Source organism: Melospiza georgiana, chromosome 7 (genome assembly GCF_028018845.1).
Source record: "Melospiza georgiana isolate bMelGeo1 chromosome 7, bMelGeo1.pri, whole genome shotgun sequence".
NCBI lineage: Eukaryota > Metazoa > Chordata > Aves > Passeriformes > Passerellidae > Melospiza > Melospiza georgiana.
The window spans coordinates 15,401,274-15,419,209 of record NC_080436.1 but is presented as its reverse complement, the minus strand read 5'-3'; the positions used below and the strand labels follow the sequence as shown (position 1 = coordinate 15,419,209).

At 35.6% G+C, this 17,936-nt stretch overlaps 1 protein-coding gene across 10 annotated transcripts in view; it reads left to right on the top strand.

The window, feature by feature from the left end:
• ADAM23 (ADAM metallopeptidase domain 23) overlaps positions 1–17,936 on the top strand; it is a 65,839-nt gene that overhangs the window by 11,999 nt on the left and 35,904 nt on the right. For all 10 annotated transcript variants that reach the window (XR_009114685.1, XR_009114687.1, XR_009114686.1 and 7 more), the window contains exons 4-10: positions 7,745–7,808; positions 9,915–9,997; positions 10,672–10,735; positions 11,720–11,792; positions 12,281–12,354; positions 13,227–13,292; positions 16,194–16,265. Coding sequence is in view for 7 of the 10 variants with exons in the window: in XM_058028356.1 (XP_057884339.1) it covers positions 7,745–7,808; positions 9,915–9,997; positions 10,672–10,735; positions 11,720–11,792; positions 12,281–12,354; positions 13,227–13,292; positions 16,194–16,265 (496 nt within the window). In the remaining 3 variants the exon portion in view is untranslated. The remainder of the gene's footprint in view (positions 1–7,744; positions 7,809–9,914; positions 9,998–10,671; positions 10,736–11,719; positions 11,793–12,280; positions 12,355–13,226; positions 13,293–16,193; positions 16,266–17,936) is intronic.

Below are 17,936 nucleotides of genomic sequence, written 5' to 3'. Positions count from 1 at the left end.
GCAAGCAGTGAGTGTGAGCACACATTCCCAAGATGGCAGTGTGTGTGGGGTATGGCTGGGAACACAGACAGTGACAAAGAAAAACCATTGCCTTTACTGGCACCATGTAAACATGCTGACAGCACTTAGGAGAAGAAAACAGGCTCATAAGGTTCTTCCACAGCTGATGAGAATTGAAAGTTTGCTGGTGAAAGGTACTCCAGCCCTCTTCTGATTCAGGGGCAGGGCAGCATTCACTGACACAAGTGTTAACACAGGCTTTAGGTTCATTCAGTATTGGTGCCTAGGCTTGAGGTCTCTTATGTGGTCACTGTCTTAGGCCTTAGGCTTTCCAGATACAGATCTCCCTATAGCTGTTGACTGACTCTCCAGTTCCCTTGCAGATCACACCTATGCAGAATAGAGAGCAAGGTCACAAAGGGGGTGTTACAAGTAGGACTTATCATAGGACAGACAGCAGTGATCAGGTGCAGGGCTGTGCCAAGCAAGCTGTCTTGCAGCTTACACTAGTGACTCCTTTTTAGGCCACCTCCTCTCTGTTTTCCATAGGCTATGTCCTGGTTCACCTTTCCTACCCTTGGCACATTCCCTGAATGTTCCATAAAAATGATTGCACATGTCCACAAGTCTGGGCAGACATCCTGAGATAAGTTTGTTCCTTCCCAGGAGACAAATTATGTTGTTTACCACTTCTTATCTGTTCTAAATTTCTGGCTGAGCCTCTTCAAGACCGTGCTTGAGTGGCTTCTTCCATGGCCTGGTGGTCAGTGGCCTAACAGGGACAATAATGAAGACCAGAACTCTTATCTCCTGTTCATTAGGATTTGGGTTTTGTTGCATTTCCTGTCTGAGTCTCCTGGTGGATGGCTATTATCCAAGTAAAATCACAAGCCCATTGACATTCCCCATATCCTGGCAATGTTACCCCTTCTCCAGTCCTGCTGTTTGTCCTTGCTTATTTTTAACAACAAATGGTTCATAAGTAAGTTACAGATTTTTTCTAATTGTGGCTGCTTTCTCAGCAATCAAAAAATGCAGTGCCTATCACTTCAAAAAGAGAGAGGGAATGAATTTGCTGTGCACCTTAGCTGAAGAAGCTCTGATCTTGTGATATCAGGAATGTTCTTACTGCCTGTATATAAGGCACAGGGTGTTCAGATGCCTTACTGATATCCCTACTGCTTACCTCTTTATGCATTAGTTTTTCTCCTAGCTTCTTTAGTGGTTTTTGTCTCATAAACATTTGACTCTTTAGCTGGTTCTGCTCCAGAAAATGACTTCAAAAACCTGTGCTAGCTTCTGACTGGACCTAATACTTTAAAACTGTAAGTCCTAAAACTTGTAACATAAATTGTAAATACCCATAGACAATGATTTGAAAAAGACCCATTCCTGTGTTTCAGTTATTTTTATGTGTTCAGCAAAAAGCAGCATTTTGCTGCTGTGTTGGGTTGTAGTTGGCATAGTGCTAGTGTCTAGTCAGAAGCAAAGGCAGAACAATTGGGAATACACTTGTATATTATGAATATGTATTTGCATCAGTTGTCTAAGGTGAGTTAGTGCCACCTACACTGTATGTGTTCTGTGCATTTTAGTTTTGTTCCTGTGTGGTTTTTTTGAATGTTCTACAAGTGATTAAAGCTGAAATTGAGGATGGTTGTTGCATGCAAACAGGTTCTCGTTTTTGGTTTTCTATACCACTGTTGAAAACTTTGTGATTTCCTACCTTCTATGTTGCAGATGCTCTTTTTTCACAGCAAATACTATAACTTGGCAATTAAGTGAAGAAAATTGGATATTCAATTTCATTAATCTGTAATGGGTTAATAATGTTTTTAGTTAATACTCTTAGTATGAAAATGGAAGATTGTAAGGTATTTGTAGTGTGGTGATTCTAATGTGGTAGTGGGGTAACAATCCCACTGGAAAAGTTGGACTTACAATTCAACTAAGATTGTCTGCCCAAACTCAATAAACCTCCTATGCAATGAGTAGCATGTAGCATTGTCATAAAACAGAATTTATATAAAGAACCTTTGTTCACTAATTTCAGTAAGTTCACTTTTGTCCTCAAATGGCAATGTTGGAACATTGTATTTGGGTAATCAATGATTCTAGTATATCCGACCAGTTTCTTATTTTATATTGCTGCATTATTTACCTTGCAAACAAATGTTTGCAAGGTGCTAGAAAATTAGTTTTTAATGATCTCATTTCCAGCAACATGTAAAAAGGCTTTTAACTTGCTGTTTTTCTGCTGAAAGAGTTGAGTTTGTGCAGGTAACTCATAAAGCCCTATTTTATGGTAGCAGGCTTTATGTTCTGGTGTAGTACTAAAACACATTAAAGAGTAGCACTACCAAAAGCAGTGAATTAGAAATGTCTACTTGCTGTTTTTTTAGTGAGGAGGGAAGTTGGCTGTATTTTCTGTAAGTTTAGAGCCATAGTCTAATTCCAGCACAGGGGGCTGGGCTGTGCTGGAACCTTCACCCAGTGGGACTGTGGGGGCTGAGACACACCCAAGAATAGGAAATTAGTTAATTGATATGGACAGAAACAGAGGGGAAACCCAAAGACAAAAATTTCTCTCCCTTCCTATGGATGACTTGCCTCAAAATTTAGGATTCTTGGGGAAGGGGAGGAAAAAGAAATCACCAAAATCAGTCTGTATTTTTTAGCTTTTCCTTCTTTTCTCTATAGAGGTCCATCTTTCCAGGAAGACTCTGTTTCCAGGAAAATGGATTTCTTTTCCATGAAGTTATCATAGAAAAAATATTTGGCATCTTTGACATGAACTGAAAAAACACATCCCCACTGCATTTGACCGCATGACTTAACAATTTGAGATATTAAAATATGACTGTGGTGGAAAGTTAGTTTCTTTTGTGAAGTGCAGCCAATGTAAGAGAAAAGTTTATCTAATTGTTTAAACCTTATAATTGGTGTTTATTTGTGGTGTATGTTTCTGTAAGACTGAATTAACTGGAGAATGGTCCCAGAGGAGGTTACAATGTTAGCCTAATTTAAAAAACAGGAGGGCAATAACTGAATTATTTGAGAAACTACTTGATTCTTGGGGTTTTTTTATAATTCTTTTTTAAAATAAAATTTAATTCTTTTTAAAATGAAAATGGGAAAGCTAGTCACAGTTTTTCAGAGGGAAACTTTGAGTATTTATGACATTCCTTAAATAAACAATAGAAATTTATTAAATTCACCTAAAAACTGTGAGTTCAACAAAGTTTGTGAATATAATTGAAACTGTTAATATAAACAAGGCTGTAGATGGGCATTGCATTAGATGCTCATGCCTTGATTGTTTTAAAACAATACTGCAGCAAGGTCTCTTTGGTTTTTTTTGTTTTTCCCGTCTTTATGTGCTACTAAACTCTATCTGTCAAATGGACAAAAACATCTGATGGGTGTTCTGCTAAATAATTCAACTAAACTAGGTTGCTCAGACACTGGTACTGAGCTTGAAACATTTCAGAATAGTTAATAAAGTATTGCCTGGTAGTAGGTTAGTATAAAGGTAATTTAAGAAGTATGCAAGAACGGTAATTTTTGCTGAACTCTGATTTTCTGCAGGCTGTCTGCTAGGTTGCTGGAAGGGAATTTGCTCACTTGTATATGATACCTTTTGGTAATTTCATAGCCTTTTCCAACCCAAATCAATTCTCTTCATCAGGATAGTTAGATGCCAGCTGAGGTAAGCCACTTTTACTCTGCAGCTCTCCTGCTAATGAAAACATCAGCAGTGAAATACATGCCAGGGAAGTGGATGCGAGTTCTTCAGAAAGCATCTGCTGCTTGTTTTAACAGCTGGTCTGTGCCTTCAAAGGCAGCAGCTACAGGGAATGGCAGATCCCTTTGCTGCTTATCTTGCATTTCTCAGTGTAGCTCAGGTAGAAGAGTCAGGGAGCAAGACAGCTCAATAAGAACAATTATCTGAGATAAACAAGGGCAGGAAGGAACTGTAGAAAAGGACACAGCAGACAAGTTATTTTGTCATGAGTTCATTCAGTATGTTGCAACTTTGTGTGTTCATTGCACAGGATCATACTAATGTGTCACTACCTAAACAGACTTTGTCTGATGTGATCATGACTGACACTCATTTCAGTTAAAGCTTGCACTGTTTCTGGTGCTTGTCATACTGAAAGTAAAATTTGCTGTGCTGGATGCATTTCTGCCCTAAGCAAGATGTGAATGGCTCAAAATGGATCAAAGGTGGCAAAACACAGTCCAGTGTAGATGAGATGCAAATGTATTTCATAAAACTCAGATTTGTCTTTCAGAGGTAAATTTAGGCATTCTGTAAGTGACAATGAAGGAAGAAGAGTTATTTTGTGCTGTGGAGAACCCTACTTTATGCATGAGTTTTGTGCCTCATTCCTCAGGCAATTGTTCTTCTACATGAGCTCTTAATCAATGTATTCTAGGCCTTTCTTTTTGATGCCACTTACATAAAGGGCCCCATCACACCTCCTGGTGAAATTACAGTGATCTTCTGCGTATGTCTTTTGTGTAGGAAAAAATGTTTGAAAGTTATTTTGGTTAAGCATTCTATTTTTTTTTTCCTTTAATACTTTGTCTTTTGTCAGGTTTGTCAGCGTTAATAACAGGTAAAAGTTTTGTAGGGGAAATTTACAGTAGCAGTTCTATGTATATTTTTACATCTGTTGTTATTCCCAGAGTTTTAGCAAAATGTAGAACAAATTTCCTTACCCTTCCTGTCTTTCTCAATGTTTGCAAGCAAGATGTTTTGCTAGTGTAGGCAGATAGTTGAAATGAGACAAAGTGATACAAGGTACCTGACAAAAATCTGGTACTTGCCAAGGGAGAGGCATACAGTTTAAGGATCAGCTGACTGTTATTTTATAATGCAATGTTCAAAATTCTTGCTGTCCTGAGGGAAATGTTAAGAGAAAAAAGCCCTTGCATGACCTTGGTGGTTGTGTGGCAAGCTTAAAAACATAATAATGACCAGAAACTAGAGATAAACACTCCAGTCCAGCCTTGCATGAGAAACAATTTTGTGAAATCAAAAGTCTTATAAAAGATTTTCCGCTCCACCTTCTAGGTGATGGATACTGTGTTACATTTGCCAAAAGGGTGCTTCACAAATTAAAGTCGAGTTTTGTTCATAGCATGGCACTTGGGAAGTATTTCATAAACAGTGGCCTTAATTTTCTGTGGAGGGCATTTGTTCAGCATGGAGAATTTCACTGATGTGCCTTGTGTCCTGCAGATGCCAAAGGTCCATCTTGGGGCTGGCTGGCACCAGCTCTGTTGGACATGGGGGAAGCTCCCAGCAGCTTCTCAGAGAGCCTCTCCCACAGCTCCCCCACTACCAAAACCTTGCCACACAGACCCCATACATGTGGGAAAGGCAGAGATGAGAAAAGTGTGGAAACTGTCTGCTAGGAAACTGCCTGCATCCCTGCTTTGTCCTTGTAGTGTTTGTGTATATACATGCAGGAGTTTTCCATCATAAGTACTCCATGTTAGATATCCTATCATGTGGGACATGGTTTAGGGCAAAACCCAACTGGGAATTCTTTGGCAGTTGGAACTAATGAGAGGCTAAAGAATGGAAAAGGTTGGCAGATGAGGAACCAACTATGTTACAAAAGAAGCTCAACCAAAATCCAAGAAAAGAATACTAAACTCTGGAAAGGTGCTGCAAAGGGTAGACTAAAGTTTTGAGCAGCTCTTGTGTCACACAAAATAAGATAAATCTAAGAGAAATGCTGTAATTAAACTGTAGTTAGTTGGGAGTCAGTACACAAAGGGGATACCACTTACTGCAAGTCCTATGAGATGCAAAAAGCACTAGCTAGCATAGAAAGAAGTTCTGAGATCAGTCATATAAGAGTCATACTAAAAGAGAGCAAAAAAAGAAGGTGTGAAACTGTGAGCTTGATTTGGCAACAGGTAGATAAGTGCTGATCCAGGAATTTGAAGAAACCAAATGGTCTTCATGAATTAAAGCAGAAATGTCTGTAAAAATTGGAATCTGGTCAGGGCCCTATCATGTTAACACAGTGTTTAATAATTCTCAGTAATTTTTTAAATACTTGTATTCTAATTACAGTTTTCAGTTTTCTTGCTTATGTCAGTTACCTGTAGCCTTGTCTGTACCATCCCCTACTGGGAACAGTAGTCTTCATGCTTCATAACAAGTAAGAAAAATGCAAAAAGTAAAAGGACATTATCAACACTCTAATTGCTTTGTATATGTATGCCTTTTTACAAGCTTCAATCTTGCCATGTTGAAGAAATAAATATTTGCATTGTAGTCAAGTACTTAAACTATTTATACAGAATTTGTATTTTCTGCAGAAAGCTTATAGCTTACTATGACACAAAGTTAAAATTATTTCATGCAACTGAATTTATTTTTAAATATGCACTTAAAAAAAATCACTTTAATAATGCCTTCACAGTGATGTTTAAGGGAAATTATTAGACTTCAGTAATTATTCACGGCTATTAGCCTCGGTTTTGCAGGCCCCGAGTGTGCTGTGTCAGTGTCATGAGGAAGAGCTTCTGAGAGAACCATGGTAACTGACTTCTGCAGGATGCTCTCTAATGAGTGTAATGCCTGATAAATATGGCATGAAGAATTGATTTGAGGAGCCAGGAGTCCCAGAGTTAAAGTGTTATCAGGATTGCTAATAGCCTAATCTGAGTTTGAGATACCCATTATCATAGGTTGTTTTTAGTCATGAATTCCCATCAGAGCTATTTTGCCACACCAGACTTCCATAATGGTGGTTTTTATTTGTAGCAATGATATTTTTGTTTTGATATATGTACCAGTATCAGACCTTTTAATGATTTTTTAAATTCTTTTTTTTAGTTGCAAGTGTACATTAGAGACTTCAAAAATGCTAAGAATTCTGGATCACATTAAGTAAAATGCTTATCTTGCATATTTGGTGGGCCAGTCAATGTCTTTAATTGCTTTGCTCTCCCTGGGCATTATGCTGCAACCCTGATTGTAACAGGGTGAGATGTGAATGGGGCACTGAGGTTATTACAGGACATGTGCAGGCTGGCTAAGGTGAGTTCAAATAAACCAACAAAACTGTAAATTACACATTATGGAAAATTAGTATGCTTCTGAAATTTTCTTGCCAGAGTTAGAAAGGAAATAAGAATGAGAAAGGTGTCTGAAAATTAAAAGTGAAAGTAAGAAAAAGGGTATTATGGAGTGTGTTTTGGGTTCTGCATTGCATGTTTTCTTTTAAGGAACATTATTGCTTTTGGAAAAAAACTGAGTATTTGCAGCTTGTGAAAGTGATTATACACTCCTGTCTTCATAAGAATGGTGTATTTATTTGTTCAGCCTTACATACATTCTATTTACTCTTTAAGATAGAATGGAAAAGCTATTTGAAAATTGTGATGAACTGAAATACATATACTGTCAGCAAGGAACGTTCTAAAGCCAAGGGGTATTTTTTGCATATTTAGAAGGCTGGTAATCTAATTGTAAAGCTAAAATACAGGGGATTAGATTGCAGAATGAAATTCCCCCTTCTATACCACACTCTCACTTCCAGTGTACCTTCAAACCATTTACCAAATATAAACTGCTTAAATTATTTTTTTTTTAACTAATGTACAAGCAAAATAAAAATGCTTTGAAAATGTTAACAAAACCCCTCAAACCTACCCATAGCAATAGAAAGAGTACTCAGATTTTTCTCATCTTTATTTATCCTTTCTTTGACAGTGATTTGTTATCTTCCAACTATGTGGAGATCCACTATGAAGATGGAAAACCAAAATTTTCAAAGGTATTGTGTTCTTAAATTGTCATTCTGAGGGAACAATGCCAATAAAATGTTAAAAAAAAAGAGGGAGAAAAAATGTTTTGCAAGACTTATAAACTTCAGAAGTGTTTTTCCACACATAGAAGGTAACGTGATCTCAGTGTACGGATATCTCAGTGATCCAAGAGGAATTGTACAAAAAAGAAAAGCTGTGTTTTGGGGTGAGGAGTAGGCATTTGTAGTAGTGAAGATGATCCATTACTGCCAGGACAATTACATAATGTAAAATATAGCAGGTGGAGGGGTTGAAGTCACCACCAGATTAGTCTTCATTAACTATTTATGTGTCCTTAGCACAAAGTGCAAGGAGAAAAAATAATGGTAATGTAAGACATTTAAACAAACCTAAAAGTCTTCTGGTGACTTTTGTTTGCAAGGATTGTACAGTCATGAAACAGAAAATGAAAGATTTAACTGAAACCTTAACCTCTGGAGTTATTACAAAACCAGCATATTGCTAGACATCTAATTAATTTTGTTGTCAGACTGGCTCCCAAATTGAATTCAGTGCCATAGGCTATTGATCCAAAGCCAGATTGAAGTTCTGCAAGGTAGTTCAGCCCTTAGGGAACCAGACCAGTCTTTTTGTTTGTTTGTAGTAACAAAATGAGGACTGGAAGGTTCCTAGGAAGGTTATAAACTACATTTGCAGGCAATTATTTTCTTTGTATTTGGTAGAAATGCCAAAATATTTTTTGCAATCTTATTATGTATGAATGATATCTGTATTTAGAGTAGAGGGAAGCAAGCATTCTGGTTGTGTTCATGTCTTCAGAAAGTCCAGACTGTGTTGTCCAAGTATTAGGTGTCTGGTTTATTATTTTGCCCTTTCTGTAGAGAATCTCAAAATTATAAATGGCTGATTAGGGCAGAATTAAACAACTCCATTGCAGTGTAATTACTGAGATATGCTTTTGTTTTCTTCCATGAAGAAGAAAAGCAGTTTCATGTTACATACAAAGATGTTCCATTAAGACTCAGTATTGTGCAGAATAGGCCAAAATGCTAAATGATGCAAGAAAACAATTCCCTCTGGCATTTAGACTAGCTCATGCAATTGTCAGCTGCAGCACTAGCATTGAGCACTGCGGTTGCTGAATCATGAATCTCACTGGAAAATTGTATTAGAACTTCAGACTCAGCAAATGGGCTACCTTTGCATGCTGCAGTAACTTGATCCAAACTTCCTAGGGGATGTTTTCTGAATTGCTGCATTTGGAAGTGATAATAGAGCTCCTGAGGTCATGTTAATGTGTAAAAGGCTTCATTAGAGATAATAAAAAGATCCCAGAACCCCTCACAATTTGTGTAGGAGGTCAAATAAGGACTGTGTTCTGGTCCTTTGCAGTATCTTGTAATACTTTTTATGCCCAGGTAAAAGGTTGTTTTGTTTCCTGATGTGGATCTAGAGAAGTGAGATCTCAATGAAAGGTACTGTATTTTCATGAAAGAGGTAGTTAATTACAAAGATGACTGAAGAACAAACAACAATTTCTTTACTCAGGTGATCATCTTTAAAGAAAAGAAATCAAATTTAGCTGTTAAAAAGCATGTTTTATGTATTCTCAATGATGGAAGAGTAAACACAGAATGATTACTTTCTGTAAAGTACTTTGATTTAATTATATCCAATAACCTGTAAGGAATTTAAATCAGAATCTGATAACTCATTAATTAAGATGCACAATGGAAGTAGTGCTGTCATAGACCAAGAGCATTTACATGTTTTTTACTGTCTTGCATTATAATCATTACATAAAGAATGGGTTTAATATGCATGTTGGAGTTCAGATGATATGACGCAAGAATTAAAAGTATTTTTATGATGAATAGTAGGTTTTTCAAGCAATGGCTGAGAGACAACTACACTTCAGGGTTTTTAATAAAATTTTTTGAGAATACTTTTTAATTTACTGAGCTTACTGCTGATAGATGGTAAAGACAAGTAAATAAATGAGGTTAATGTGTATTGTTACTGTGAGATTTTTTTGGCATTGGTTTTATGCAACACACATTAAATCAGGATAATTTTGTATGTGTGTTTGTTTTTTTGTTTTTAAAAATTATTAGGGGGGAGAGCATTGTTACTACCATGGAAATATCAGAGGTGTGAAGGATTCCAAAGTTGCTCTTTCAACTTGTAATGGACTTCAGTAAGTGCATGTTCTCATTTTTTAAACAAGGCTATAACTAATTATTATCCTTTAATATTGTCTCTTAATATAGAAAGAACTGAAGCACTACAGGCTCAAAGATTTTTTAATGTTTTTAAATTTTTCTTATTATCATTGGAATTAGTGTTTTGATGCTGTCTCATGAAACCTTTGAATACAATAAGTGCAGGTAAATATTTCCCCTGATGACTCATTATGGTAAAGGATAAAAAATAATTATATTTCAGCAGTTTGCATGCTCAGTATTCATATATGATTCTATCGTAGAAAAATCGATCTTTTTGTTAGATTGTACAAGGAAAAAATGCAAGATATTAGCATTAGTTCCTGCTAAGTTCAGCTCAGCTGTTGATTATATTTTGCATGCTCAGGGTGTGTCGTAGGACTTCCTTTTTCCAAGGTCAAGTCTTTACCCCTTTTGGTATTTTATCATTGCATTGCCACTACATTACTGTTAGTCCATTAAAAAGTGCCAAATATCTTAATAATCCTCCAGTCTTGGCTTTAGCTACAGGTGGCAGTAATGAACATATATTTAATATTGATCAGTTTTTCAGCCCTAAGTTTGATTTTGCCTTATCAAAATTCATATAATGGAGTCAAACTGATTGCCTTGTAATCCTAAATATCACTTCTTTTTCTCCATGTTCTAGTGGCATGTTTGAAGACAGTACTTATTTATACTTGATAGAACCAATGGATCTGACCCACACTGCAGTAAGTTTATTTTTGTCTAATTTATTTGGTTTGGGAGAGTGCTCAAGGAATACCAAATAAAAGTATTAAAATAAATCAATAAGTGATATGTTTCATGCATTCATATGGAAATTAAAAATATTTTAAAACACTTGATTTGAATTTGTTTAAGGTGGCAATTATGTAATTATTATTTACCTACAATTTTTTCTGCTTTTCTTTAATCCTTTGTTTCCTACTTGCTGTTGATCATTTAGATGCTGTGAACAGACAAGTAAAACTGTTTCCCATAGCACAGGATTATGGACTGTCAAAAAGTGTTTATCAGTTTGCTCTAGTACTTGAAGTAAAGTGTTTATAAATTCATTAAAAGGATCTCTAAAACTCATTTGTACATTCCTCTCTAAATAGCTGCATCGGATTGCTCTTGGCCTGCCATGAGTCCACAAAAAGCATACTTAAATAGATAATTGCATCTGGGTATCTTAAACTTTGTATGTCTTAAGTCAGTGATCATTGTGTAGCTTAAATTATTGTGATCCAGCATATTCAAATGTAAGATTATGCTGGATCAGCATATAGGATTGCATTTATGCAAGTATTTTGCTTTTCTTTTTTGTATTTTATGTTTTATGTGTACAACCATTTCTAAAACTTCAGCTGTTAATACAGCTGCCAAAGTCTCACAGACAGTAGTAAAACTAGGTATATTTCTAACTTCTGAGTGATTTTTAGTGAAATGATTTTGCAACATTGGGACAGAGAATTCTCAAGGTTTGTATCCTGCTCGGTCTGTGGGATATATTGCAGATGCTGTGCCACGGTTCTCAAGCTTGTCTCTCTCTAGTTTGTTTTTGACAGTATATGTATGGTATGTGACAAATAACTAATGCTGCTGAGCCAACACGTTGTAGTGACTGGAAAATTATAGATACTGAAAGAAGTGCCACATTTTTCACTTGATGGTATTAATTAGAAGAAAATGTCATATATTTTTCTTTTTAGGAAAGTAAAAGTAGGCCACATATCATCCAAAGAACTTACGGAACACAAACCTCCAAGCAGTTGCGGGACCTTGGTATGTTTTTGCTTATGAGTTTTTAAATATTGGAAATAATTGTATATATAACTTGGAAAAATTGAGTATTAGGCTAGGAGTGTTTATAAAATTGCTGATTAATTAGAAAATCTTGAAAAATAGATATTTACCTGTCTTGTTTCAAAATTATTGCCACGGGTTATAGATTTTTCAAAAGGCAGCTGTAAGACTTTCATCCCCAGACCTGTATTTAGCTTTTCTCTGAAAATCACTGAATTTAATCAGTGATATTAATGTTACTGAGGCAATGAGATAGAAGAAAATGTATATATATTCTAAGCCCAGGTTATCATTTCTTCACCTCTCCTTGCATGCTTTAAAATTTCTGAATTGCTTGAGTTTTGATGTCTTATATCTTTTTAAAAATGAGCTTTTGAATGGCAAGAGTGTTTCTAATTTTTGTGATGTTAATCTGCTTTTGGTTTGGACAGTGTACGTAAATACTTCTTAAATTGTAATTTTTACAGAGACTGACTCTAGTTCTGAATGGCCTTTTCTGTCTGAGCTGCAGTGGCTGAGGAGAAGGAGAAGAAAGAGAGCAGTAAGTAGAAGTGTGATCCTGACTTAAGACCATTTTATAATATCAAACTCACTAATTTCTATATTTTTTAATGTCAAGAGAATATAGGATTTAGGAAATAAGTATTTTCAGAAGCTTAATATTATCCCATAATGCTATTATCAAATGAGAAAAGAAGACTTTTCTTCATAAATAGAAAATCTGGAAGAAAAGTGATAAACTTTCTGAAGTCACAACATTGTTACGCATCAATTCAATCGAAATTTAGTAGTGGAAATTACTTTAGAATTTTAATTTTTTGTCTACTTGAGAATAAAGAATAATTTTGAATGAACTTTTGCTACTTTATAGATATCTGACTTTATTGTCACTTGGCTCATTAAGTAGCATGATTAGATCAAAAATCCAAATGACGACACCCAGAACTGGGTTACTGGGAGAACCTAAGTGGGCAGTCCTCATGATCTTCACATGCATATGTATCAGTTAGGGGAATAATTTAATTAAAGGAGATTATTCTGAATTTATTCACTGAGTTGCACAATCCACACCAATTTTTGAGGGTGCTTATCTTTTTAGTAACTTCCTTCCTCATTAAATCTGTGGTGAATAGTACATAATGTAAGGAGGAGGAAAGCAGTGGTGGTGTCTGCACTGGAGCCAAAAGAGTGCACCCTGCACTTCCTGGTGATGTGGCTCAGATTCTCAGCCAGTGTTTAAGTTACTGGAACTATGATGCTTTACCCTACTTGCATTTCTCACCCAGTTGTTTATGATTTACATACCCTAAACAATAGATATTTTATTTGTATATATATTAAAAATCAGCTGCAGTTATTTTTGAAAAGAACTACATCTTCATGATTTCTCAAAGAATTTCTTTAATTCATCAGTTGTCTCGTGGTGTCTTTGAAGAAATGAAATATCTGGAACTCATGATAGTAAATGACCATAAAATGGTAAGTATATCAATTCAGTGGTAATCTTCCCTTTGGTGACGGTTTGTAGGCTGATGTACAGCCTATAAATTGTTACCATTTTTGGGCCCAGGATTTTATTTATCAACAGCTATTAACATTTGTACTGTAAGACACACTGTAGGCCATAATACCTAATGAAACTTAATGTTACCTAAGAATTTCTGGGGCAATTATATATTCAAAATGAATGTGGAACACTTTGGTATCATATGGATAAATCAATATGCCCATCACTAACAAAGTAAAACAACAAAACATTTTTGTCCAGAAGAAACACACTAAATGTTCTAAAATTACATCCTATCTTTGAAGTTATATAGAAAGAAGTCAGAATTTGTTACTTTGAGTTTAGTTTTACTAATTTAAATTTTAATGCAGCAAAACATGTAGACAAAACTCTGATTGTTCTTTGTGGCTACTCCATACTTATAAACAGGGGTGATAATGGAGTGCAAGGTAAGTTGTTTGTTTGATTCAGAAAGTGTCATTAAAAAACCCAACATGCATGGGGGGAGGAAAGCCCAATTTTTTTCCCTTTTTGTCTTGAGAGATGACTGGAAAAAGTTAGACTAAGTGATATTTGTTGTAAGCACAACTTCTTCTTGTTTTTTTTTTAAATCAAATTTTGCTGATACAATAGTTTTCACTTATTTTATTTGCAAGTAAAGAGCTTTTCATGTCTCTCACCCTGCTGCAAGTTTCCAAGTGCCTTATGGAGTTGTGGGCTCTGTTGTCAACACTAAAGGATGATATTTAAGAACAAGAAATTGAAGATATCAGAACAGGATGCAGTAATTCATAGTTGTTCCAATGCTGAATAGACAGATAATGTACCCTCCCCTCACCTGTCTAATAAATCATAGAAGTAGTCTGGGCAAACATAGCCTATATTTTATCTGTGTTAATTTAGCACTGTGGAGGGAATTTGAATGGGTGGAAAAAGCAGGACAGAAATTTCTTAAGCTGTTTTCATTTGTAAAGCCACCTGGTAGAAAACTGCTCTTAGGAGTATTCAGGTGATGGTTATTTAGCAATTGGACACAGTAACTGAAATTATGGCCATTTTGTCTATGCTTGGTGTTCCTTATGAAGAGAAAATATTCCTGTGTCTGTCTCTTTCCCCTGGCCTCTTGTACTGCAGATGTGCTTGAAGGTGCTCACTACACTTACTACAGACACTGTTGTCTCCTCTAAAGCTTTATTTGCTAGAACTTATAGCACAAGATTTTTTTGCTTCATACTCATCAGTGACTTAGAAACAGAGAGTAATTATTTTCAAAGAATAAAATGGACATACTTAAGAGAGTGTTCACAGTTAGGAGTCACAACTTGCCTGTCCAGGAACTCGCTAAATAGACTTTCAAGGTTTTCTGCTTACTAGGAGAGGGCATGTTTCCCCTGCAGCAAAGGTCTTTGTTGGAAGAAGTATCTTAAACCTCCTTGATCATTGTGTTAAATGGTTAATACTGTGTATTTTCACAGCATTTCCTTTCCTCTAGCAATAAAGATATCTCAACACATTAAATTAGGTTGTTGTGTTTTTTACTGGTTTAGGTTAATTTCGTTTAGAATCTGTGTTTAACCACATTACGTGGTATATTACTGTTGATTTTAGCATTTTAATTCTTTCATGAAAACCAAGAACATTTTTCAAAGCATATTATTTTACCTTTCCACTTCTGGGAAGGTTTGGGATTGGCTCAAAACAAAAAGCTAAAGTCACCCTTTCCCCCTTCCCCACTGTCATTGTTCTCTGGGGAGCAGTCCATGGTATAGTGCTCCTCTCAGTGTGCATCCTGGGCACCTACTAGCACCATACCTGAGAGCAGCTACTCAATTGCTCACAGAAGAGTTTCTTCTTCCAAGGCCTCTTTTGAAGTACTGTGTTTCACAGAGAGAATAACTGACAGTTTCATGGAACACTGTGAGGCAATGAGACCTTATTGCTTTTAGCCAGTAGCTGAAATTAGCAAGTTTTTTGATAAAGGCTTTTCTCCCCTGTTCTAAGCAATTTCATGTTCATTTTCTGTGAAATTTTGAAGACCTATTTTTCCTATCTGCAAATCATACTGTGTAATATAATCTTGGTTTATAGTTTTACAGTTTCTTGAAAGTCAAATGGATTCATGTTCAGATACCATAGCTGCATCTTTAAAAAATTTGACTTGGAACAAAGGGGCTTTTGAGGCAGGATGAGGAAAGACATGAAACCATTGTAATGACATGCACAGACATTGTGAAGCAGAACTTGTAATACAGCTCATCTAGGTCTATTAAAAAAAATGTGAAGTTAGGATTTAAGATATTCAGCTTAACTGTTTTAATGTTCAAACACGTATTTACTTTTACCATGTGCTCCCCCTTCCATTTTGCCTTTTCCTATAACTACTGCTCCGTGTCACAAAAGTATTGTGCTGTTGTAGAAAAGAAGGCCTTTGCAAAGAGCTTGCACAGGATAAGTGGTAAATGCTTCATCTTCATGTCTTGTAATTAAAGTGATGGAACGTGGCTGCTACAGTCTGATATGTAACTCATCAGATTAAATAATTTTAATGGGTAAAGCATCCTCTCAATTTTGAGCTCATGTTTGTGTTCATGTTTACCTGTAATTTTGTCTCAAACATTTGAACTCTGATTCTAAACATAGTATTTCTTATGGTTAAATGCTCCTTTTACAGTTGGGAAAGGCTACATAACATACATAGCTCCCTTTATCTTCCAGGGATTCTTGAATATGAGGTATAGGCTGTGATCTGAAAGGTTTTTTGAGTTTTCCCATTACTCTTTCTTGAATTATTAATTTTACTTTTGTGCTGTAAAAATAAAGAATTAGTAATAAATATTTAAATTCTCACTGTGTTCTACTTTCTCTTCTTTTAGTTCAAAAGGCACCGTTCTTCAACTGCATACACAAACAATTTTGCAAAGTCTGTGGTAAACCTTGTAGATGCTGTAAGTATCAATATTTCTTCTGAAAACTGATTCACTGGCTTCTACTTTAGCACTGTGTTAAAAATGCTATCATTTTCAGATACCAAATTTCAATTACACTTTAAAGTGCACTTCTAGTTCCTCTGCAGAAGAATAGCCTGGGGTGAATGTATAAGAAACTATCAGATTATCTGTGGCATTTTTCTTAAAGCTTGCAGCTCTCAGAGTTTGTCTTTGGCAGGGGTGATTTCATTATCTGTCACCAATTAAGAATGAGATTTAATCAAATTTATATTTGTATCTAACTACAAGTGATTGAAAGTGCAAGTATAGCTCACAAGGGATACATACATCTATTGGAAGAAAAAGCCAGTGTGAATAAAATAATCTGCTTTATAAATCTCTATTTATATCTTAAAAACAAACAAAATGCCACTGTACTACATTATAAATGTGTGGAACTGTCACAAATACCATACTTGTATCTCTGCTAAATTTAATACAATTTTGCATACAGCATATAAACTAAAAGTAATATTTGTGGTAAAATTAATTTGGGAGGGTTTTATTCCTCTTTTTGCTACATATATAATGAGCACACATGTTTAAGAGCTCTATATGTAGTGAAAGCAGGTAGATTTTCTAGTAGGGAGGAATACAGAGGGTGCCAAATGCTGACTGAGTCCCTTTTCCATGTGACATTATTGATACCTGTGGAACTGTGTGATATGATTCAGTCCAAAACATTGTCAACAGTTTGACTTGGAGGAAACAGTGCAGTATTTGTTCTTACATATCAAGTGTACTGGATGTATATTCAAAATTTAGGTGAATACATTTATAATACATGAAATACCAGAAGTGTTTTGGAATATTTTTTCTGTAATGATCTGAAAAATTATTAGAGCATATAAAATGTAAATAATTGTAATATTTCTGGAATATATATTGGGCATACCCAAAGAAAAGGTGACATCTTTATTTTTTCCTCATCTGATAATTATTCCTTTCTGTTTTTTCTTCATTTTAACAAAAGTTATTTAATCCACCTTTTCTTTCTCTATTATGTCTGGTTTTTCCATTTTTGTCTGTGTGTATGCAGAAACACAGGCTTCATTCTTGTGTAGAATTCAGTCCCTTCATAGAGATCTTACAAAATGACATCTTATTGGGTGTTTTCTTTAAATAAAGCATGAAAAAGAGCAGGATTTTCTGCCTTGTTAGTCCCTTGTGTCCATAGGGTGTGGGCTGTATTTCTTACTGATTTATTGCTGGCAATAGGATAACGGCTTTCAGAGGTTTTCAGGTTCTCTGCCCCCTCTTCCATTTTTTTTTTGTTGCTGTTTCCTTCAGGAAATAGAGTTTTCCTCCAGGCAAACAGAAATAAAGTCTTTATTGATTCACCCCTATGTCATTCCAGGCAGTTTAATTTCATTGGGTTTGCTCATGTTGTAAACCATTTTCTGTGTATGTTCTCAGCCTGAAACATCTCTCCCTGAGATTCAAGCACGCTAATACTCTTTTCCTTCCAAGGTCTTGGACAAAACTGGGCTTAGCTGGTTCCTATCTCTCAGTTTTATTTCTTTTTTTTTTTTTTTTTTCTAAGCTGAATATTATACATTGACTTTTTCATAAGGATAACTCTGCCCTGATACAAAACTGGGTTTCTGGTCAGGGCAGATAAGGAATACA